Source organism: Protopterus annectens, chromosome 5.part0, assembly GCF_019279795.1.
Source record: "Protopterus annectens isolate FY-2018-M chromosome 5.part0, PAN1.0, whole genome shotgun sequence".
Lineage (NCBI taxonomy): Eukaryota > Metazoa > Chordata > Ceratodontiformes > Protopteridae > Protopterus > Protopterus annectens.
Window position 1 is genome coordinate 1,898,606,259 of NC_056735.1, and position 24,709 is coordinate 1,898,630,967.

The 24,709-nt window shown below is 42.0% G+C and overlaps 1 protein-coding gene across 1 annotated transcript in view; it reads left to right on the top strand.

The window, feature by feature from the left end:
* Positions 1-24,709, top strand: part of COG3 (component of oligomeric golgi complex 3) — a 1,722,808-nt gene that overhangs the window by 468,321 nt on the left and 1,229,778 nt on the right. Inside the window, exon 7 of the mRNA XM_044072049.1 lies at positions 6,611-6,736. Coding sequence (XP_043927984.1) covers positions 6,611-6,736 — 126 coding nt within the window. The remainder of the gene's footprint in view (positions 1-6,610; positions 6,737-24,709) is intronic.

Consider the following 24,709-nt stretch of genomic DNA (forward strand, 5'->3'; position numbering starts at 1 on the left):
CTTTTGTTTGATGGCTTACCCTTTTTTGGGCAAATTTTTATACACGCCCTTAGCCTGTTCTGCATCAAGCAATGACCTTGATCATCCAGGAAAAAAATGTTCTGAAGACCGATGGATACAGCAGCTTGAATCTCACACCTGCCTCTTGACATTCCCCATTTGCTGAGATAAATTTGCTTCTCTTCAGCCTGGTGTACAGTGAATAATCATTTTCCACACAACACACCCTACTGTCTACAATTTTTAAAACTTTGCCCTTCTGTCACAGTATTGTCAAATTCAACTCTTTCTGCTCGTATAATTGCATCTTTACTAATACAGGTCTTGGCTTCTTTCTCATGACCAGGTTTGAAGCGTACACACACAAGTGCCCTTTATATTAACAAATCTTGCTGTGGAGTACCAGTACAGTTACTTATTTGTGCTTTTGTAACCTTAATAAAGTCTGTTATTTACAGTTTCTCTGGTAGAGCAGAATATCTCGTGTTTTCTACGCTTGCTCTCTCCTCTAACTATACAATTTTTTTTAAATGACTCTTCCTGAGCAGTGTTATACTCGGCCAACGTTTTCATTTCTACTTTTGCAGTTTTATCAGTTCATCTAAGTAGCTGTTAAAAGCTTTTTCCATTTGTAAGGCCTTATGTTATTTGACTTGATATACTCCTTTAGTGTTTCATTTATTTTATTCAGCTCTGACCACATTTGACTTCTGTTTTCCTCCAAATTACTGGAAGCCGTCTCTTGTACCCAAGCTGGAGCTTGCATTCCCTGATAAAATTATAAGGTCAATTAGGAGGTTATTTGAGGGATCAGAGGCAAAAATTAAAGTGGGTGGGTTCCTATCTGATAATTTTTCTTTGAGCAGAGGAACCAGGCAGGGGTGCCCTCTTTCCCCTTGTTATTTGCATTATATTTAGAACTATTGGCAAAGAAAATAAGAGACTCCGAAATTCAATGTTATAATTGGTATGGTAGTCAAGAAAAGCTGGATCTGTTTGCAGGCAATATTATTTTATACCTGATAAAGCCAGAAAAGGACATTTCAGTGTTGTGAAACATTTTGAGACGGTTTCAAATCTTTTTGGGATACAAAGTTAATAAAGCTAAAACAAAGGTATAGTAGCTGTAGGTTATATATCCACACACAAGTTGGTTCAGCAATATCTATATTTATGGGGACAAGATAAAATGAAGTACTTAGGAGTATGGACTAAAACGGATTCTGGTGTGGCAGCAAAGAAGAGACTAAAGAAATATCAATACAAAAACTGAGAAATTGGAAGTTCTGTTTTATGGATAGGGATAGCAAGATACAAGCAGTTAAAAATATTTTTAGTCCCTTCAGTCTTATACACAGGTCAGACATATTTTTTCAACCAGAGGAGAAGTTGTGGATAGCAATTAATAAAGAGCAGAAGGATTTTATCTGGGAGGAGAAGATGGCAGAACTTAAGTGGGATAAGCTGATTCTTCCAATAGGACAAGGGGGTGTGGTATTACCTGATTTGAAGGGGTATTTCAGAGCTACGTCAGAGCTATGCAGTTAAGGCTTCTATACAAAGCAAAAGCAGAAACCTGTGATTCAAAGTAGAAAGGATGATTTTGAAATGAAGAAGATCAAGAAACAAGGAGAGACTGGGATTTTGGATGCAGGTCCTTACGGAGAATAACAGTAACCATATAGAATATTGTATTCATAAAGTAGCAGAAAGTCTTCTAAGAACTAAACCAACACATGAATGGAGAAAGGAGATTCGGCTGATAGGGATGGCTGCAATTGGGGGATACAGACAGTAGGCAAGAAGGAGCTATAATTTATTGGAGAAAACTGGCAAAAGAACAAAGGTATTGGGAGCAAGTAATTACAGAGGGAAAGGTAATGGAATAGAAGAGGCCAAGAATTTATTTGGACTGCAGGCTAGAGATGGCCTTCCCTATCAGGGATTGATATCAGAGTATAGGCAAAGAGAAAGAAATAGGGGGATCCTAAGCAAAAGACCAGTACTGTTAAAAATTTTTAGTGGAATTTAGAACAGAAGCCGCTGTTAAAAAGGAATTAGTAGAGCATATAAAATATTGCATGGTAACTATAAGAATCAATCAATCAATCAGAGGAGGTTAGAAAGGATTGGGAGGAGAGATTGGGTAATTAAATTCACAAAGAAACAGTAGAGGATATATGTATGCCTCCCAAATATACAACAAAGTTAGAAGATTTAGCTTCTTTGCTTAGAAGTGTTTACATAGGTATTTGTGTACTCCAAGTATACTCCAAAGAATGTTTCCTAAGGTAGATAGCAAATGTTAGAGGTGTGATGGGGGAAGAAAGAGGTAACTAGGAACATATTTTCAGGGAGTGTAATGAGCTGGCAGACATCAGACATTCCCTGCAGACTACTCTGACAGAAATATTGGGTGAGCAATTCGGTATGAGTAAGGAAATGATTTTTTGAGCTATCCTACAGAATCAGAATTGTTTAAACATAGTAAGGCCTTGCTGAATCTAATTATGGTGGCTGCCAAAAAAGCAATTACTAGGAAATAGAAATCAAAGTCTAAACCAACTGCACTCAAAGTAGTGAATATAACAACAGAAATAAAACAACTGGAAGTGGGATCTTAAGAAAAGGCTTGGAACAAATTGCATAATTAAAAAAATGGAAATTGTGGGAACAATACATGCAGACGAGGAGTGAGATTTAAAATAAGAGGGTTAAAATTGCTATGTAATGTTTGATTGGCAGTTGACTGGATATATTATAAGTGGTGTATAATGTTTGCAACTAAAATTGTCAATATGGTTTGTTTTCATTTATATAAATGTGTGATTGCCTATGTCATAAGTGATAATTTAATAAAATATGTCTCTCTTAAAAATATATATATATATATATATATTTTTTTTTTCATAAATTTATTATGAAATATTCAGTCTTTTGTTATTATGTTCCTTCTATGTCCCTCAGATATATACTTACCATTGCAAATCAAGTTCCCACTCCCCATGTACAAGTACAATTCCCTACTGAAAGCTAATTTTTCCCAAACTTTTCTTAAGCTGTGTAATAGCAGTTTTAGGTAAAATATACTACATGCCAGTGTAATCCTCCTCCCTTGCCAGTAGCCCTTTACTACCAATGATCTGCCATTATCTTTTTCTTTTTTATCACTTTTTGAGCTCCTGTAGCAATTAGTAGAAGTGATCCCCTTTTCCTTTGTCCCTGATATTCTGATGAATATCCATTCCGAAATACTTTTTTTTTTATCAAATTCACATGCTCACTTCTTTCCAAATGTGTTCTTGTAGCGTACTTTTTTCTCTCTACATTTGCTAATATAATTCAGTACTCTTACCTTTTTGTCTATACCTGTGAGGCCATTCACGTTCCAAAATATGTTGGTGTATCCTTTATGATAAGAAGTTATTCCCACCTGTTATATATGACAGCTTTTTTAAATATCTATTTCCCGCTTCTGTGTTACATGTACCCACTAATGTTTGGCAGGTTGGTCCTTTGTACGATTGCTTATCTCCATTTCAACCTCTGTCACATTTTGCAAGACTTTTTGTTTTAATAAAAACCCTCAAACAAAACCCTGGTCTCTCCCCAGAACATTCCTTCAAATAATAAAGTCTAATCCTCCTAATCGGAATAAGTGTCCCAAATTGACAGCTGCACCCACAACCTTAATTTTAGGTTAATTAATGCCTAGCCATGCTAAGTTGCATACTACAGCTTATCCTACTATTTATGTTACTTGCTGTCATTTCTTGTTTTACCTTTATTCTCCCCTCGTATGTGAAAGCAACTTGTATGCTTTCTGATATTAACTTTTAGCCTTAAATAAAATGTGCAATGGCTGTCTTTAAATAAAACTAAATTATACACTTCTAGTAATGTATTAAAATATTTAATTGTCAAAAAAGCTGCTATCTTTTGTAATAATTTCAAACTTTTTTACGAAGTTGATTTTGTTTTGTACCTTTTAATTTAGCATTTCTCTCAGAAAACAAAGTCCAGACTTCTTGATTTATTGTCTTCACCTATAGTCGGCTTGTTTCAATGGAAACAAGAACAAAATGTACAGGCACCCAGAATTATAGTTTTCCTAACTGGCATTGAACATTTATTTACTTAAAGAAAACTGTCAATTCCATTGTTTTTTCAATTTTTTTTTTAATTCACACTTGCACAAAAAGCTTGTCATTAGATTAATCTACTTGCATTAATCCAGGCATTCACCTATGCAAAATTAAAAGAAAACATTTAAATTTTACATATATTATTATCAGTACAATTTCACACCCCACCCCAACAACCCAATATTACAACCTATTGACTTCTATATACTTTTGTATAGCCTTTGTGTTTTGTTTTACTTTCTAATGCCTACATGTCTTAAAACCAAACAAAGGAAAAAAGTCCCTATTTACTTTAGTATATTTATCACCTACAGTAGTTACTGAAAATGCTTTATTATGTAACACGCAATTTATATGATGAAATGTTTTTACAGATAATGCTCAGAGCAAAAATTGTTTGTTACCCCCCCCCCCCAGTGTTCTTGCAAACATTAATGACATGAAGTGGGCCATATCTCGTCAGTCCCTTAAGAAAGTCAACAAAAGTCCAGTCTTTCTCAGCCAGTTTTTCTTGTAAAACAATATTTCAAAAGTTTGATTGATGGAGTATAGTCTCATGTTTATTCACTAATTTCAGTGTTGCTGGTCCTCTTCCTGTTCATCTTAGTCTCCCAACCCCAGACTTTGGTTTAAGTCCAAGATACTCCCAATTCTTCTAGTTAACTCCTGTGCTTTTCTCTTTCTCTCTCTCTCATTTTCCTTTGGAACACTGAAAAAGTTTTCACTAGCAAAGTCTGTCTATGAGCCTTATCAGAAGAATGAGTAATTGTCCCCCCTTTTGTTTGATGGCTTACCCTTTTTTGGGCAAATTTTTATACACGCCCTTAGCCTGTTCTGCATCAAGCAATGACCTTGATCATCCAGGAAAAAAATGTTCTGAAGACCGATGGATACAGCAGCTTGAATCTCACACCTGCCTCTTGACATTCCCCATTTGCTGAGATAAATTTGCTTCTCTTCAGCCTGGTGTACAGTGAATAATCATTTTCCACACAACACACCCTACTGTCTACAATTTTTAATACTTTGCCCTTCTGTCACAGTATTGTCAAATTCAACTCTTTCTGCTCGTATAATTGCATCTTTACTAATACAGGTCTTGGCTTCTTTCTCATGACCAGGTTTGAAGCGTACACACACAAGTGCCCTTTATATTAACAAATCTTGCTGTGGAGTACCAGTACAGTTACTTATTTGTGCTTTTGTAACCTTAATAAAGTCTGTTATTTACAGTTTCTCTGGTAGAGCAGAATATCTCGTGTTTTCTACGCTTGCTCTCTCCTCTAACTATACAATTTTTTTTAAATGACTCTTCTTGAGCAGTGTTATACTCGGCCAACGTTTTCATTTCTACTTTTGCAGTTTTATCAGTTCATCTAAGTAGCTGTTAAAAGCTTTTTCCATTTGTAAGGCCTTATGTTATTTGACTTGATATACTCCTTTAGTGTTTCATTTATTTTATTCAGCTCTGACCACATTTGACTTCTGTTTTCCTCCAAATTACTGGAAGCCGTCTCTTGTACCCAAGCTGGAGCTTGACCTGCTTTTTGCCGAACAGCTGCAAGATTTTCCCAGCCACTGTTTTCTCTTCACCTTTTCTAGTTGATTTTTTAAGGCTTTGTTAAGTTTCTTCTTTGCTAGCATCCAGGTAGTTTACTTACTAACCAGTAACTGAATTTTACTAAAACAGGTAGAATGACTGGGCCCATTCTGTCAGTTTTTTTTTTTTCACACTGGGAGAGCTGAAATGAAGCTGTCGATCTAAGGCTATTGCAGCATTGGTCACTATGATAAACATATTACAGATGTACAAGTAAACTTACCATATTAGTAGACGTTAGAATGATCACTGCTGCAGTAGTCACTCCCTCCCCCCAACCCCCTTATTTTTTGGTTTGGTGCTTAAGCCAGGGTGTGGTTATTTATTGTTTGTTCTTTCTAGCATTGTCATTTCATTTCCACAGATGTACTTTCTTTTCCTCAGGAGGTTGTGCATTATTATACCTGGTAGTTTTGATGTTTGCTTAAGTGGTTGTACTGATATCAGAACTTAAACTATAGAATCATTACAGTTTTTCATTACTTAAGAAGTAACAAGCAAATCTCTCTTATTTAGTTAATTTATTAATTAATTACTTTATTTATTTGTTTATTGCATGTACCACCCTTTGTGTCATTTTACTAACTAGATGGTGGCTTGATCTCTTTCCTCGATTTAATAGTATTTGGATGTTGGTGTCAAATCTATGGGCTAGGCTTATAAATGCCCTTGGGCAGATAGCCTAGTATGAACCTATGAACCTAAGTGAAGTGTTTGCCATATGCTCTGGGGTGATTAGTGGCAGGAGGTATAAGCTTACTGTATTCACTTGCAGTGGTAAAAAGTAATTATTGTTATTGGCATTTAAGCTGCATTTGTATATATATGTATCTTGTGACTCTGAATGTTGCTGTTTTCTTTTCAGCCAAATTTCAAAGACTATCCAGTGTATTTAACCAAGTTTAAGCAATGCCTTTCAAAAGCTATGCACCTTATCAAGCTGCACACTGTGAACACACTGCAGAACCTAGCAAGTCAGCTGCTTAAAAGAGTAAGTAGCAGAAGTACTATCTCCAGCGTGTTTCTTGTCAAATTCTATTTCGCTGTTGTGCTTTTGTATGCATTCTTTTGTCCAGATTATTAAATATTTTTCATCTCTTATATCTGAGATGTGTACTTGATTTGGATCCCAGCTCAATTGTATCAGCAGCTTAGGACTTGAGAGTTAAGTTTTAAGACTTTATTCAGGTGGTTGTTTGGCAAAGCCATTTCTGAGACCAGTGCAGAATATTAATTGCAGTGATAGGTTAAGATTTTATCTAATTTGATGTGGTACCCAGTTGTAATAACATTTTAAGAGGTCATTTTTGTTTGCCTGTTTATTCTTCTGACTGGATTAAGCCATTTTTCAGAGTGACTATTTCAGCAGGCTGTTATCAACACCATAGGTGCCAGCTGCTGTCGCCTGTTTGGAAGGTATTTATATGTAAAAGCAAAAATATTGTTAAAGAAACATTATTAAGGTTTCCTTTTTTTTTTTTGTAATTGTAAGTTTTTTGCAACACTGCTGTCTGTGAACCATCAGTTCCCCCATTATCTTTCTGCCTCTTTTTTTTTCTCATAGGGCAAGAGCTGTACCTTGAGGTGAAAACCACTTACCGGGTGTAATCCTGGTAGCCATTAAGGTATTTTTAATGCAGCCTCCCCACACAGCTGTGTATCACCACAGAGGGACTGCCTGAACCTCTGATAAAGAAACATGTCTGCTCTTTGGCATGTCAGTTGCTTGGGTGAATCCACCCATGCCCCCATCCATGGCCTGCTCTCAAAGTAGAGGCATATGCTATTCGTCAGAAGTGCCAGGTCATCACAGTGGAAAGAACCACCACAATACTCTGTTCCCAGTGAGCATGTCAGCATAAGTTGCTCATCTCACACCCAGGCCTCTTTGGCTCTGAGTCACTAATTAATCTCTGATTACCTAGATTACAGTTATGACTTTATCACTCTGTGCCACAGAACTGGGACTATTATTAGTTTTTTATGTCGCTATGCACATTTACCTGAAGTACTGGTGAAGTTACAGTTTCTGTAAATTTGTTAAGGTAGATAAACATGGCATGCTTCTGCTTTTGTCTATAGCCACAGTCTTATCACCTAGGAGAATGCTAGGCTTCTAGGCAGGAGTCAGTGGAAGTGTTGAAGCTTTTTGTAGAGGGGTGATATTGTAACGTAAAGCATTCTCATTTCAGACATTAGCTTGATTGTGGTATGTTTGTTAGACCTTATTTGTTGTTACTCTGGGTTGATAATAATGCAACTTATTTTATACTCTTGTGTACCCTAAGAAAACCTACATGCTTTAATGTACATTAAATTAAATATAGCATATAAAAGAGTTTAGCCCATGTTTAGACAAATCAGCACCTGATGCCCCTGTCCAGAAGGGACATGGGTGGAATCCCAGGGGTATATTTTCTGTTTCCCATCCAGTTGTCCAGGTTGCGCTTAAAAAAGGGGGTAAAAAGGTACTCTGTTGATGTGGAAAGGGAGTCTGTTCCATAGATTGGGGGAGTCTCTGGGACACAGATCTGTCCCTCTAACAAGTCTTGTTGACACAGACCAGGTTGAGGTTGTGCTTGCGGGTTACTCGAGTGGAGCTTGACTTGCAGATATGCGCAGCCCCATCAAGGTGGGGTCCGTGAATGCCTTATATGCCAGACAAAAGTCACCTCTGAGGAGTCTGTATGAAACCAAGTAGAAGGATAGGGCTTTTAGCCTGTCTGTGTATGGTAGATGTTTGAAGTCCTGGATTCTACTGGTGAAGAACCTCTGTGGTCTCTCCAGCTGCTGCATGTGCTTTGCGAGGTACATGCCGAAAAGGGCATTGTACTCAATAATGGGCCTTATAAGGGAAGAATACAGAGATGTTATGACCTCCTTGTCCCTGGATGAAATACCCTTACTTATGATGTGGGCCATGTAGATGGCTTTCTGTACAACGGAAACAACAAAGTGGTCAAAAGTCAGGTTGCTATCAACCTGGGTACCCAAATCCCTCACGACGTTGTTATTAATGTGATAATTTGTGTGGACATCACTCTCCCCAAAGGGGATGATGAAGCATTTTTTGGTGTTCAGCTTGAGGTCACTTGCCTGCATCAGACCCTCTTGGAGGATGGCCACATCACTAGGGGAATTGATGACAGCACCCAGCTTGCAGTCATCTGCAAACTTGGTCAGCCATAGCCCACTGGTTTTGGCCTGCATCTCAAAAAAGTATATCCGAAATAACAGAGTCCCCAAGACCGAACCCAGGGGTACGCTGCTTGTTACAGATCATCTGCTTGAGGTAGCTTCCCCTATTTTGACTGCATGAGTTCTGTCAGTGAGCCAGTTTGCTACTCATCTGGTAACATATGGATTGATGCCTAGTTGAGAGAGGTGATCTATTATGCCCAAGTGAGGAATAATGTCAAAGGCTTTGGCCAGGTCAAGGTAGGCAGTGTGCACCATCTTCCCCGGCTTTGGTGACCGTCTCAAAGAAGTCGACCAAATTTTGCAGACATGACCTCCCCTTGATGAAGCCAAACTGTGTGGGATCAAGTGTTTGGAGGTCGCCAATGTCCTTGTTAATGAGGTCCATTATAATCCATTCCATGACCTTGCAGATCAGGCTAGTTAGGCAGATGGGCCTATAATTTCTCGGATCGGTGGATGCTGCACCTTTGTGTAAAGGGATGACAGTGGCTGTCCTACACTCAGCTGGGACAAAGCCAGTACTCAGGCTTTGGTTGAACATGGTGCCTATTGGTGCTGCAAGTTCCTGCCTGAGTTCACGCAGGATGCAGCCTGGGATGTTATTGGGTCCCATGGAAACTGTATTTTTTACCTTTGAGAGAGCAGTGATGACCTTTTCCCTAGATACAAGGGGAAGGGGGCAGGTACTGGGGATGTCCTGATTTACTGATGGGGGGGGGGCAGAGGGGTAAAATTTTTGCTGAATCTGTCAGCCAGCAAGTTTGCTATATCTATGGCATTTGTCTATGTGGTGTCCTTCTCCACCAGTTCTGAACAGATCTGGGTGCTTCCTTTGAGGTTGTGGACATATGTGAAGAAGGCATTATGATTGTCTAGTAGATGTGGCCAATTTTGGCTCGAAGTTTGCTTTGGAGGATTTCACTAGTGCTCTTATTTGCTTGTTCAGGCTAAGGAGACATTGCTTCCAATTGGGCACCTGCTCCTTCTTGGTCTTGGACAGCAATTTTTTTTCCTTTTGTTATAGAGTTTATTTATTGCAGATGTCAACCAGACAGGTTTACATTTCCTTTTTTTTTCCTTTTGTTATAGAGTTTATTTATTGCAGATGTCAACCAGACAGGTTTACATTTCCTTGCGGAGGATCATTTATTTCTGTCTGGTATTCCTAATTCCATGTATTTATGTAAATGCTCGTATAGTGCTTTGGTGCCAGTTCCTACAGAGGGGGAGGGGGCTGTGAAGCTGTTTATACCATCCCTCAGGAGGCTGTAATCAGCTTTGGAGAAGTTTTTTGTCTGATCCTAGCTAGAGGAGGGTTGGGGGAAGATGGTGACTTCGAAAGTGACTTTGTGGTCTGATCTTACCAGGGAGGATGATACTATAGGGATGCTGCAGTAGTTACTCATGTTGATTAATACCAAGTCCAAGATACTATCACCCCTTGTGGGGGTATCGACTAGCTGTTTCAAGGCATTTGCATTGACAAAATCAAGGAATTCTCTGGGCATTTGTGTTCTGTCATGAGTAATTCTTCCAGTCTATGTTTGGGAAGTTAGTCACCCAGGATCAGGGTAAAGGGTCGAATCTTGATAGAGTTGAACAGGTCCAAATAGGCGGATTGGGCATCTTGAGTCAGATTTGGGGACCAGTAGCTAGCTATGATTTGAATAGGGGTCTTATCAATGGTTAACTGCACCTGGAGTGTCTCTTGTGAGTCATGCTGTTTGACCAGCCAGGAGGTGAGTATATCTTTAATGTATATTGAAACTCCACCGCCTTTGGATTTACTGCCCACAATTTGGGGTCTGAATGTATGATAGGATGAGTAACCAGGTAAGGCTGGGGTGCTTTCTGCAGCTTTGAACCAGGTTTCTGTGACTGCACAGATGTCAGCATTTTCTAGGGTTAAGAATGCTTGCAATGAGTGCGGTTTCATGTTTAGACTCCTAGCGTTTAGCCGCATGACCTTTAATTTGTATTTTGTTGAAATTTTTATGTTGGTAGTTTTAACCTCATCTGTTTTCCTAAAAAAGCACTAATGGGGAGACAAGAGCCTTTGCCAGAAGCTTGAAGCCCAGGTGAGACAGATGCAGGCCATCTCTGGAAAAGCATCATGGTCTGTCGATCATAACTTCCTAGGCTGTCAGGTACTGGATCCCCCTGGAATGACACCAAAAACTAAGTCGATTATTAAAGTCAGATATTTCAAATACTGTTTGCTGACTTGCATGTCAGGGGTGGCTCTTGCTCAATTGTTTGTGGTTAGGAACTGTAGCTCTCTGCTACAGTTAATGAAAGGTGTAACAAAGGACTATGCATAACTGCTGTTTGCTTATTGAGCTGAAGATTTTTATCTCCTTTGTCAACTATGGGAGAACTTTTTTCTTTTTCTGTACCTCAGTTGTATGGGGTTGTATCATGTGGGGTTTGTTGGAGGTGCCAGTTGACCTAGGTACAGCCTCATTCATATATCAGCATAATTTTCTTAAACGCTCCTGTGTTTGCGGGCACTCGTACCTGATTCCAATGTATGTAATGATATCATGCACTGAGGATAAGAACTTCGTTTTCGAGTTTCAGAACCGAAGTCTTCAACTAAATGCTAAGTACCCCGTTTGGGAAACTTTTTCTTGCTCTTAACCAATGTCAGTAAAAGTAAAACAGCATATTACTGGATTGCTTAAACAGAAAATTATGTTGTTTCCCAATTGTGCTGAAAATAAGGATTTACAGAATTTATTGCATTCAGCTGAACAGGTTGGAAAACATACTTTGCAATGTGGTTTTGACTCTCTAGAGGCATCTTGCAGGGCTGCTGTAACTGGGTCTGTACTTAGAAGGCATACTTGGCTTAAGGAGCAAATCCCTACCATATCATGTTAAAGCAAAATTACTGTATGCTCCCCTAAACCAGGACCGCCTGTTTGTCAACAAGGCAGAAGAAGTTCTTAAAAAGATGGAAGAAAAGGCTAAATCTATGCAAACTGTTAAGGATTTCTTACAAGTACAACCTCCAAGATTTACTAGGCATTGGCCTTCCAAGAATTGGTCCTTTCCTGCCTCTTCCAGACCTTTTCAGTCCAAACCTAGATCCAGCAGTGCTCCCAGACTGCAGTCCCAAGGTTCGCACAGGACTGAGCAGTGGGGGGCCTCCACTTCCAAATCTGGCAGTAATAAGACCCCTCCCCTGTGGTAAATTGTCTCAATGACTTCCTTTTATAATTTCCAAACACTTGTCAACTGACTGCCCCTTTGGGGGAAAGATTGCTCTTCATGCAAAGAACTGGGAACTCATTACCCAGGGCAAATGGGTTTTAAATATAGTGTCCCAGGGATACAGATTTTACTTCCACATTCTGCCAACACCAAGCAGGTGGCCAGACCTACCTCCAAATCAGTGGGCAGAGGCCCAAAACAAAATACTTTCTCTGTTAAGCATGGGGGCTATTCAGTTGGTACCAGAAGAGGAAAAGGGACAAGGTTTCTACTCTAGACTTTTCCTGGTACCCAGAAAAGACAATTCATGGCGTCCTATCCTGGACCTGTCTACTCTCAACACCTTTTTGGAGATTCCAAAATTCAAAATGCTGACTCTTCACCAGTTGCTTCCTATGCTAGACAAAGATGCCTGGTTGGTAACACTAGATTTAAAAGAAGCATACCTGCACATCCCAATCGGAATCTTGCAGAAGATACCTACGATTCAAAGCAGGCAACACGCATTATCAGTTCTCTGTACTGCCCTTTGGCTTATCTACTGCGCCCAGGGTATTCACAAAGTGCCTAGCTCCAGTTATTGCATTTTGCAAGCAAAGAAATATTCAAATATACCCATACCTGGACGATTGTCTAATTCAGGCAGAAAGCCAAGACTGACTTTTGAATCATCTGGCCTTTGTACAAAGTGTTCTAACTTGTCTGGGGTACACCATAAATGAAAAGAAGTCACACCTGGTACCCTGTCAACAAATTCTATTCCTGGGAGCAAGCTTGAATACAACTTCCCAGATGGCTTTCCTCACACCAGAGAAACAAATTAATTTAACAACCTACTTCAAATAAGTGGCCACAAAAACCCCTGCTATCTGCGAGACAAATACTGTAAGCCTTGGGGTTCATGGCCTCCTGCATTCTTTTAATTCCATATGCAAGACTGCATATGAGGAAGCTACAGTGGTATCTAAAAAGCCTATTTTGTCAACCTTCTCAGGATCTAGAAGGAATGATTCTTAGCATACCTTGACTATGCCTTGAGTTCTTTTGGTGAGCAGAGGCTTGCCACCAAAACAAGGGACTACCTTTCACACCACCCAAACCTTAACAACAGATGCATCAGACTATGCATGGGGGGCTCATCTGGCAGGGAAGTGCATTCAGGGCAAATGGAACCCCAAGTCAAATGCACCTGCATATCAATCAAAAAGAAATGTTAGCTGTACAGAATGCTCTGACAGCCTTCAAGGACTACATTCTTCCAGGACGACTAATGGCAAAGACAGACAACACCACTGTTATGTGGTACATAAACAAGTGGGGGCATACACATTCTTACCCCCTCTGCAGACTAGCCATGGCATTGTGGAACACAGCCTTGAGCTACCAAGTGCACCTACAAGCTCAATTCCTGCCAGGAAAATTAAATACACTGGCAGATGGACTAAGCAGAAACCTCATGGACCCACACAAGTGGAAATTGGATCCAAGGATTTTCAACATGTTAACAAGCAAATGGGGGAGCCCAGATATAGACCTGTTTGCCTCTCCCCAGAACTACCAACTGGACAAATTTTGCACAAGGACTCCCCACAAACAAGCCTGGAAAGTGGATGCTCTGTCCTTCAGCTGGAAAAACCTATCAGTCTATGCCTTCCCCCCTCTGCCTCTGCTCTCCAAAGTACTACTTAAAATCAAACCGGACAAACCAAGGATGATTTTGATTGCTCCAGACTGGCCACGCCAACACTGGTACCCCATCCTGCACAGTGTGTCACAGTTATCCCCATGGCACCTGCCTCAGACACCTTCCCTGTTGTCTCAGCAGGAGAACCAGATTCTTCACCATCAGCTTCTAACAGTGAACCTTGCTGCCTGGCTAATTACCTAATCTCTCCTTTACAATCCTTCAGTAAACCTGTGATGCATATCATTTTAGAGGCAAGGAGGCCTAGCACTAGAAAGTCTTATGCAGAAAAATGGAAAAGATTCTGTGCCTAGAACCAATCTCAAGGGATGAGCACAGCAGCACCCATTTTACCTCCGATTTTACAATACTTAACTGAGATGCTTTACAAGGGCCTGTCTTTTTTCTCCATCAAAATTCACGCCTCAGCCATTTCAGCTCATAACACAGAACCCTCCCCTCTTCTTTCATCCACTGCTCAAGCAGTTCCTCAGAGGGGCCAAACATTTGAGACCACCCAGGAGAACTCCAACCCCAGCCTGGGACCTTAACTGTGTTTTGGAAAAACTCACTCTCCCTCCTTTCAAGCCAGCTGCTACTGCAGACTTAAAATTTCTTTCTTGAAAAACAGCTTTCCTTTTAGCAATCACTTCAGTAAGAAGGGTATCTGAATTACAGGCCCTTATGGCACTGGAGCCTTTCATCATCTTTCATGTGGACAGGGTGTCCCTCAGAACCAACCCATCCTTCATTCCCAAGGTGGTATCCAGTGTGGCTCTTAATCAGTCCATTCATTTGCCAACCTTCTTTCCCAATCCACAGAACAAAGGGGAAAGGATACTGCATTCCCTAGATGTGCACAGATAACTTAGATTCTACTTGGACAGAACTAAACCTCAAAGGAATTCTGAACAACTGCTGGTGGCATTTGCTGCAGGGGCAGAGGGGAAGGCTATTTCAAAGCAAACCATTTCTAAATGGACCGGCCACTGCATTCATTTCTGCTGTAAGCACCATGGAAAACCTATCCCACATGGGAGCAGACCTCACTCCACCAGGGCTGCATCTACCTCTACAGCCTTTCTCTGAGACGTCCCTACCAGGGACATCCTAGAAGCTGCTACCTGGAGTTCTGTACATACATTCACCAAGCATTATCATTTGCCAATTTTCTCTAAATCCAGAGCTGGCTTTGCCACTGCAGTCTTGCAGGATCTTTTAGCTGGTCCTAATGCTATCTAAATTCCTCCTCCCAACCATAGCTTTGGGAATCTATCCAAATGTAATGACTATAACAGTGAAACATGAAGAACATAGTACAGTTGTGTGCACTTACCATAAATGTAAATGTTTGAGTGTATTCACTGTTGGTCTTGGTTACCCATCCTCCAGCTCTCTAACTTCTTTTGCCTATACCTCTACTTTCCTTTACTATGCTTAAAAGCTTTTTGGTGTATTTGCTTTTTGTTGGAGGTATATCATTGTATTTTTATATTTAATTGCTTCCCATTAGGGGGGCACCTGACATCTGGGGCAAGAAAAACTGATGTAATGGCATCGGCTGCATGTTTTATACCCCTGACGACCTGATGTCATGGAAGAAAGGACAGCAACCGATGCAGGACCCAAGACTTTGTTAATCAGGCCGACTGAGGGCAACCTGCAAGCAGATAAACCCAAATGTAATGACTGCAACAGTGAATACACTCAAACATCAACATTTATGGTAAGTGTACACAACTGTACTTTTTTACACCTGTTGGATAGCTTTATGATAGTGCCTATCTTTTGTGATATTATGCAATCCATATAATACATGCCAGTTAGGTCTAACAGTGTTTAATAAAGCTGCTATATGTTTGCATGTATACAGTGAATATAATGTCTTTTTAGATGACAGTTTTTAATTTTTACTTTATATATATATATATATATATATATATATATAATGTCCTATGTGAATCCTGTTAGAGTGTATTATAGGATATGAAGTTTTGATTGTGCATTTCACCTTTAAGATCTTTATTGAATGATTGCTTAAGTGATTTGTATGGTGGGTATATAAGGAAGTGTTTATGATGTAGGGATTTTTATGGTCTGATGAAGCAAATTGTGAAATCGCTTACCTCTGTGCACTAATAAAGGACTGTTTTGGCATTTTATATGTGAGTTTGGCTACCTTCATGTTCCATGGTTGCCTCTGCTACTAAAATTTGGCTGGATTAATTGGTTACTACTATCTAGTTAGTATCGAGGCATTTACTTCATTGAGTGTTATTTGTTTTATTTTATACACACACACACACACACACACTTTATATATATATATATATATATATATATATATATATATATATATATATATATATATACACACACACACACACATGTATGTATAGATCAGCTATAGATATCTGTCTATATATGTATATATATATATATATATATATATATATATATATATTTGTGTGTGTGTATATATAAGTACATGCATGCATAGAGACACAAATCCACACGTGTGTGTGTGTGTGTGTGTGTGTGTGTGTGTGTGTGTGTGTGTGTGTGTACGCATATATGGGATCTTGTAAGTTGATCAACTGATGGTTTAGTTGACCGCTTTTACTGGCTGCTTAAATTTGGTTGACAAGGGAAGCTGTTGACTTTTGTGTGAGATCAGTATGATAACGGGTTTGGAGAATATACCCTATGTTAAGTTGTCAATCTCGCCTTCATTCTTGCTTGATGGGTTCGGAGCCGATCCCTCGGCTCCGACTCGGCACTTGCTAAGCTCGAGAGTCACTTTTACCAGCTCGAGGCAGCCCCATATCCCATGATGCAAGGCGGTAAGTACCCAGATCTCGTTTGCCGCTTCGCTTATGAGGTCCTCCTTTTACCAGCTCCTGGTAAGTGATTTACTAATTCGCTATTTTAGCCCCTTTGAACTTAAAACCCTTATTGTTAGTTTTATTTAGTTTTAATCTGTTTCTGACAGAAATTTGTCTGTCTCTTATTATTTTTTAGTCAGACTTTACCCATCCCATCCCCCCCCCTGTTAGGGTGTGTGTGTGTGTTTGTACTTATACCTTTTTTGGTATATTTAAAATTAAAGTCTTTGACTGGTGTGTGTGTGTGTTTTGTGTGACACCATGTCAAAAGAAAGGGTCTCAGGCTTTAAGAAGTGTGACTCGTGCTGTCAGAAGATGTCTCTGACAGACGGTCACACTTCTTGCCTTTATTGCCTGGGGCCTCTTCACCTGCAGGACTCCTGTGCTATATGTCATTCTTTCAGCCAGAGAGTCCTGCAGGAAAGAAACAAATTAATACTTAGGGGCCTTCTTAAACCGGAGGGCTCTCCGGCTAAGTCGGCTCCACCTAAGACTACCAAGTCTTCCAAGGCCCAGGCTTCTGTGTCAAAGCCTGCGGCCTCGGCTCCGACTTGTTCTGAGTCGAGATCGGCTCCGGCTGGAGCCGGTTCTGGCAACAAGCCTTCGGCACCGATGGCTATCGGTGCCGATTCTGCATCGACCACTTCGTGTCGGCCCGATCGGCTCCGACCACCATGTGGCACAGGCATCGGTGTCGGCTCCGATCGGCTCCGACACCGTTACTTTTGTGGCTGTATCGGCTCCGGCTGGAGCCGATGCATCGAGGCTACCTGTCGGCTCCGATAAGTTGTCGGCTCCGACAGGTTCTATAGTTTCATCGGTTCCGATGGCTCCTTCGAGGAAGAGGTCGAGGTCTCCTTCCTTGGAGCCGATACTTTTGGCTCTGGCTTCACCTCTCCTCTCGGAACGGAGCCATCGGAGCCGATCTTCAAGGTCATCCAGGCTTTCTGACCATGACTTAGAGAGAGTGGTCAGTAGATTACTTAAGTCACAGGCACTGGCCCAAATGTTACATAGTCCGTCTCAACAGACGACTATTGGTCCACACCCCGTTGCAGTTCCTCCTTCAACTCTACCCCAGAGCTTGGAGTTGGAGTCTTCGGGAATGGTTACTGCTACGGCTGAGGGACGGATACCCCCTTCTGTTCCTTCAGCCTCTACTCTTATCTCCTCTTCGAGACCTTCCTTAGAGGGATTCGGTGGCCGGGCTTCCATGGTCTCCTCCGAGGGGTGAGTGGCATCGGACCCTTGTCTGAACCCGCTCTTCCCCTTGGAGCCTCGGCCTTGGTGAGCTCGGCTCCGACATCTGCCTCGGAGACTTCCCTTTCGGTGGTCCCTGGAGTTCCTAGCTCTTGGAAAGGGTTCTCTCGGACCTGCCTGGGGAGCATTCGAGGTGATGAAGAGTGTGCTGGCCACTAGTATTAGCCAGCAGTCTGTTCCCTTAGCTCCTCCCTCTATAGTGCCTGTTGACATCTCTGCCACTTCTCTTGCTACAGGACCCAGAGATCCTCCGCCTCAGGTTTCCCCTTTGGGAATTTCCCCTCTTCCGAGGATTCTCCTGATGTTTCGGGAGATCCTCCTAGGGAGAGGACTTGTAAGAGGAAACACGTAGACTCCCGAGTCTATCACTTCAGATACTGACTTTGATGAGTCAGAGGGATCCGCAAGATCCCCCTCTGAGGATGTCTCTTTCTCAGACATCCTAGAACTCCTTAAACAGAGGGAAACTGGCCCACCAATAATCCCTCTGAGGATGAGTCAGTATACCTAGAGGCGTTTGGATCTCGGCCCTCCACCTCCTGGGTGTCTCCGCCTTTCGACCCCTGATGCAGGTTATTGCCCGAAGGCGTGGGCTGCTCCTGACTCTGTAGAGCCAGTCCCTAGGAGGCCTTCAAAATTTATCACTGCCCGTGTGACAAGCAATTCCTCACTAAGGGTGTCCCGCTGATGCCATGGTGGTGGCTGCTGCCACCAAGAAGGAACTTGCAGATCCTTCCGTCCGTCCATCCTCCTAATAAGGACTCTAGGACCATGGATAGGTGCGGTGGCGGATGTTTTCCTCAGCGACCTTTGCTATGCGTTCACTGAATTACCTATGTCACTTCACCAGACTCCAAAGGGATATCCTTAAGGAGCTAGGTGATGTTGTTCAGGATCCTACAGCTGCAGGAGCTCAGGAAAAAATTGCTTCGCAGCTAGGAACCCTTAATTCCATTGCAAACTCCTCCATGCGGCTAATATCATATGCTGCTGATGGAGCGAGTAGAGCCGCAGGTACAGGTGTGGCTCTTAGACGCCAAGCCTGGATGCGGCTATGTGACTTTGCAGATCCCTTTAAGGCGTCCTTCACAAATTCTCCCTTTGATGGGTCAGCTTTGTTTGGCCCTCAGGTGAAGGAAACTTTGACCAGGTGTGAACAGGACGGCAAGACTCTTTCTGCCGTAGGAGTCCGTTTTTCCACCCCTTCTAGACCTTACCCCAAAGGACAGAAAGGTGGCAAAATGTGGTTCCATAAATCCCAAGGAGTCACGCCGGATTCACGTGGTCAGTTTACCCATAGAGGCAGAGGGGGTAACAACAACAGACGCCGCTCTAGAGGCAGAGGGGGTCCAAAAAACCAGGGAAACAGAGAGCCTCTCTCTGACAAGCCCTTTCAGCATCCCTGAGATGTTGCCCGACTGTCCCTCCTTGGAGGCAGTCGGGGGAAGATTATCACTGTACCCAGAAGCCTGGCATTCCCTCACTCAAGACAGATGGGTACAGTCGATCATATCCAAGGGTTACATAATTCCTTTTGAGGAAAGTCCTTTCCCCTCAAATTCCCTTCCAGATGTACCACCCGGTCTAAGGGAAATTGCAGAGTTAGAAGTCTCAAAACTACTGCAAAAAAGAGCCATTCAGCCAGTTACAACAGACCATTCAGAGCCCGGAATCTACTCAAGGTTCTTTTTGGTCCCCAAAAAAATGGGAGACTGGAGACCAATACTGGATCTCAGCAGACTCAACAAGTCTGTGAGGAAGACAAGATTCCGAATGGTCACTCTTCAGTCAATTTTGCCCTTCTTACAGAAGGACAACTGGATGTGCTCAATAGATCTTCAGGATGCGTACTATCACATCAAAATTCACAGACGCTCCAGAAGATTTCTCCGCTTTCGGCTGGGGTCCAGTCATTTCCAGTTCAGAGCCCTGCCCTTTGGTCTCACTACAGCCCCCAGAGTGTTCACCAAATGCATGGCAGTGGTCACGGCTCACCTGAGACGTCAAGGATTCCAGGTGTTTCCGTATCTCGACGACTGGCTCCTGTCAGCCACCACCAGGCATCAGCTTATTCAAGCCAGGGATTACACAATAAATCTTTGTTCTCATTTGGGCATCTCGATCAACTTCAAAAGTCATCCTTATCGCCCTGCCAGTCTATTACTTTCATAGGCAAACTTAAACACTGTTCGGATGTCAGCTACCCTTACAGATCAAAGAGTTTCAGACATTCAGAGTCATGTCAGGATCATTCTAGCCAACAAGAAAGTACAGGCCAGAATGGTTCTAAAGGTATTAGGCCTCATGGCTGTGGCCATTACTCTTCTTCCCTGGCTCGCTTCTACATGCGCCTTCTTCAGTGGATGCTGTTCACACAGTGGTCGTACCAACAACTTCCAATGCGTCACCAGATTCTGGTGACACAGACTTGCAAAGATCATCTTGCTTGGTGGATCACATCTCCTCAGGTTCACCAAGGCAGACACTTTGTACCCCCATCCCGGATAGCCACTGTCACCACGGATGCCTCCCTGATCGGGTGGGGGGGGTCATTATCAGGGCAGGATGGTTCATGGGACGTGGCAGCCGTTCGAGTACCATCTGCACATAAATGTCCTGGAGATGAGAGCAGTGCTTTTAACGTTGCAAGCCCTCAACGACTTTCTTCCCGTAGGGACAATTGCAGTCCACACAGACAACATGTCTGTAGTTTGGTATATCAACAAACAGGGCGGAACCAAGTCCTACCCCTTGTGTCGAGAAGCGCTCAGACTATGGCAATGGGCGATCTCCTCTCATCGGTTTCTGGTAGCAACGCATATCCCTGGGAAAACCAACATTGTAGCGGACAGATTGAGCAGAGCTGTTCTCATGCCTCACGAGTGGTCTCTCAAGCAATCTATAGCAGAAGAGATATTTCTGGAATGGGGTCGTCCATGTTGCGATCTTTTTGCTACTCCCCAAAACAGCAAATGCCCAGACTTCTTCTGTCTCTTCCCTCTACTAGGCCATCCCCCCAGAGACGCTCTGACCCAGAATTGGCCCCAGGGACTTCTTTATGCCTTCCCTCCATTTCCTCTGATCCCTCAAGTTATCCAGAAAGCTACCGTTTTGAGAGCCAAATTGATTCTCATTGCCCCTTACTGGCCTCGACAAGTTTGGTTCCCGTTCCTCCATCGTCACCTTTTGGTGCAGCCGTGGCATCTGGACCCAGTGCCAGATCTTCTGATTCACCAATCCGGTCAGCTGCACCGGTCTATCCCTTCTCTCAACCTCACAGCATGGTTGCTCCACTTCCTTCCTTAGCCAGGCTTCCTTTGATCTCTAACTCAGTTAGAGACATCATAGTAGCTTCTTTAAAATCCTCTACCAGGAGGATTTATACAAGCAAATGGAAACGTTTCTCTTATTGGGCTAAGGCCAAGAATATTGATCCTTTCACTGCCCCTGTTCAGGCAGTCCTGGACTTCTTAGCAGAGATTTTTCATGCAGGCTCCTCTTCTTCCACAGTCAGAGTTCAATTGGCTGCTATCTCCAACTTTCATGGCGGGTGCAGATCATAATATTATGTCCCATAGGCTCTGCAGGGCCTTCTTGAAAGGAATTTTCCTACTAAAGCCTCCAATCAGGAATCCTCCTCCTCAGTGGGATCTAAATTTAGTGCTGACATCCTTGATTCTTCCCCTTCGAGCCAGCTGTTTCTTGTTCCCTGAAATTTCTTTCTTGGAAAACTTTATTCTTAGTGGCTATTACATCGACCAGGAGGGTGTCTGAACTTCATGCTCTATCGGTTCGACCCCCCTATTTGGTTTTTCACAAAGACAGAGTATCTTTGAGAACTAATCCGACCTTTTGCCTAAGGTCGCTTCAAAGACCAATTTGAATCAATCCATTGATCTCCTGTATTTTTCCCAAACTATTCAGACAGAGCTGAACAAAACTACATTATCTTGATGTCCACCGTCAACTTAGATATTATTTGGACAGAACAAAAAAATTTAGAAAATCTGATCAACTTTTTGTTTCCTATGCGGATAATAAAAAAGGCCTTCCTATTTCTAAAGTGACCTTGTCCAGATGGCTTTCTTCGGTCATCTCTGAAATTTATCTGCTCAGGGGAAAACAGCTGTGCTCAAAACCTAAAGCACATTCAACTAGGAGCTTAGCTACTTCTACAGCCTTTCAAGCTAGACTTCCTTTAGACACTATTTGTGCAGCGGCCACTTGGGCCACTCCTCACACTTTTGTTTCCCATTACAAATTGGACTTGGCCTCCAGGGACAGAGCCAGTTTTGGCTCTACAGTCCTCAAGAGTCTGTTCCATTGAGCCACCCAGGATAGAGGTGCTAGGGACGCGGTCCCATCAAGCAAGAATGAAGGCGAGATTGACAACTTAACATTAAGAAGTTATGTACCTACCATAACGTTCCATGTTAGTTGTCTTCTCTCGCCTTCTTTCTTGTGACCCTCCCTCCTTCCCCCAGGCCTGGACAGACCTTGTTATAAGAAATTATTATGCTGAAGACCATTCAGACCTGGTCCTTCTTCCATCCTGTAAGTTTTCTTCTTCCTTTGGGAAGTGTTTTTTTTTATGCTTGGTGCTATTGCCCTTTGTCATCAAACGAGATCTGGGTACTTACCGCCTTGCATCATGGGATATGGGGCTGCCTCGAGCTGGTAAAAGTGACTCTCGAGCTTAGCAAGTGCCGAGTCGGAGCCGAGGGATCGGCTCCGAACCCATCAAGCAAGAAAGAAGGCGAGAGAAGACAACTAACATGGAACGTTATGGTAGGTACATAACTTCTTATTTTCTGATATGTGATCTCTGAGTTGCTATACTTAATTAGCAGGGGGAGTGAGGGAGGGAGCAAGGAGGTTTTTCCCCTGCAAAAAACATTGTTTTAAGTTTGCATGCTTTGAAGCTAGGTCTCTGAGCATGAGTAGTGCCAATGTCCCTTTATTGACTTTTGGAATGTTGATGTACTGAATATTTGATGATCTTCTGTATATGTGTGTGTGTGTGTGTGTGTGTGTGTGTGTGTGTGTGTGTGTGTGTGTGTGTGTGTGTGTGTGTGTGTGTGTGATAAAAAGCAGAGACAGCAAGTGCACAGACCCTCCTCCATTGGGGGGGTTTCCCCTGCAGAAAACACTTTAATGGCATTACAGCAAGTTTTGATTTAAGTTGCAGAATTTGAGAGCCGTTTCAAAAGAATCTGAACAAATGACAGGATCAGGCTGCTTATTAATGCTACAAGTGTAGTTGAAGTGCTGGTGCAGAGGGTTGAATCTGAAGAGGGATATGAAAAAGCTGACAAAGTGGACAGTTGAGGTTCACAGGAAATAACTGCAGAGTACAGCACTTAGGCTACTACAGTCAACCATCCTGGTATGAAGCATCATCGGTTGCAGGAGGAACAGCAAGTGGAGCTGATAGCAGGAGAGCAGGAAAAGGATCTGTTAATAACATCTGGAATAGACTACCAGGAGCTAGACTCCAGAAGCAGAGATGTGATGCTTCTGCTTTACCATGCTGTGGTTAGTCACACCTAAGGTATTAGTCACACCTAAGGTATTCTCTGCAGTTCTGAAGTCCATATAGAGAAAATGTCTGCTGGAAGGAATCCAGTAGAAGGCCATCAGAAATGTGTGAGATTTAGTAGGATATCGGAGACTAAAAGATCTGGAGAGCTCTTTTCAAAAATAATGCAAGAATGGCTATGGATAAAAAAGATCAATGATTTAATATGTGAAGTGGTATTCCTACGTAGGAAAGGCAGAATGTGCACAAGCAGCAGACTGCCAAGACTACCTACTTTCTGGATCTCTAGAAGTTCTTAATGGAGATGGTTATAGACCATTCAAATACACTACTATAATGGGTGTTGGTGAGCAACTCCACAGAAGTATTCAAGGTAGTATGTAACAAGTTTTAGGGAGGAAGGTAGGGCTTGGGACGGTTGAATGTTAAATGCTCTTAGAGGGCAGACTTGAAAGATTTACTTTCTCCTTCACTGCCAGACTAGTGAATCCTTTTTAATGCATCAGTGGCTGGGATATCTGAGATGGAGGTATGTTCAGCTAACACAATGCTTTACTAACATTCAGGGTAGTAGTGCCCTGGTTCCCTCCTCTGGCAGTTTAGTTAAGTTCAGAGTTCTTCCCACTGTCTGTCTCTGTAGGTATGATGGAGCATCCACATAGCAGTACAGAAACTGCCTTATACACCCACAGATAGGACTGTTTCAGTTTTTCTAGTCCCATAATAAGAGAAGGATCTTTTATAAGTCTGCTGTTTACATGTGGTCTTTAACTGCTGAGATCAGATAAGAAACCCTTTTGGATTTTATTTCCTTTCTCTGCTTTTTCTCTGTCAATGCTTGAATAGCGTATTCTGCTGCTATGACTGATTGGAAATTTGTATATGTCTGCACAGTATAAGGCTTGTTTAACTGATTTCCTGTACTAAGGTCGTTGTAGTACAGTTCTTCTCACTACCTTGTCCTTCTAGAGCCATGAATTGTTCCTGTTGCTTCTGCTGATTAAAATTGGAATTTTTGTCAGGAAAACTTGCTGTTATTGCATTTTTCTTTTGTGTTTATTTGAGGTGATTGAGCAGGAATTGCAGCATCTTAAATGATGGTTTCATTTAAATCACTTTTTAGTGTCATTTTGTGTGTTGAACATTTCTGACAACAGTTTTCATAAGTTTATGCTTTAT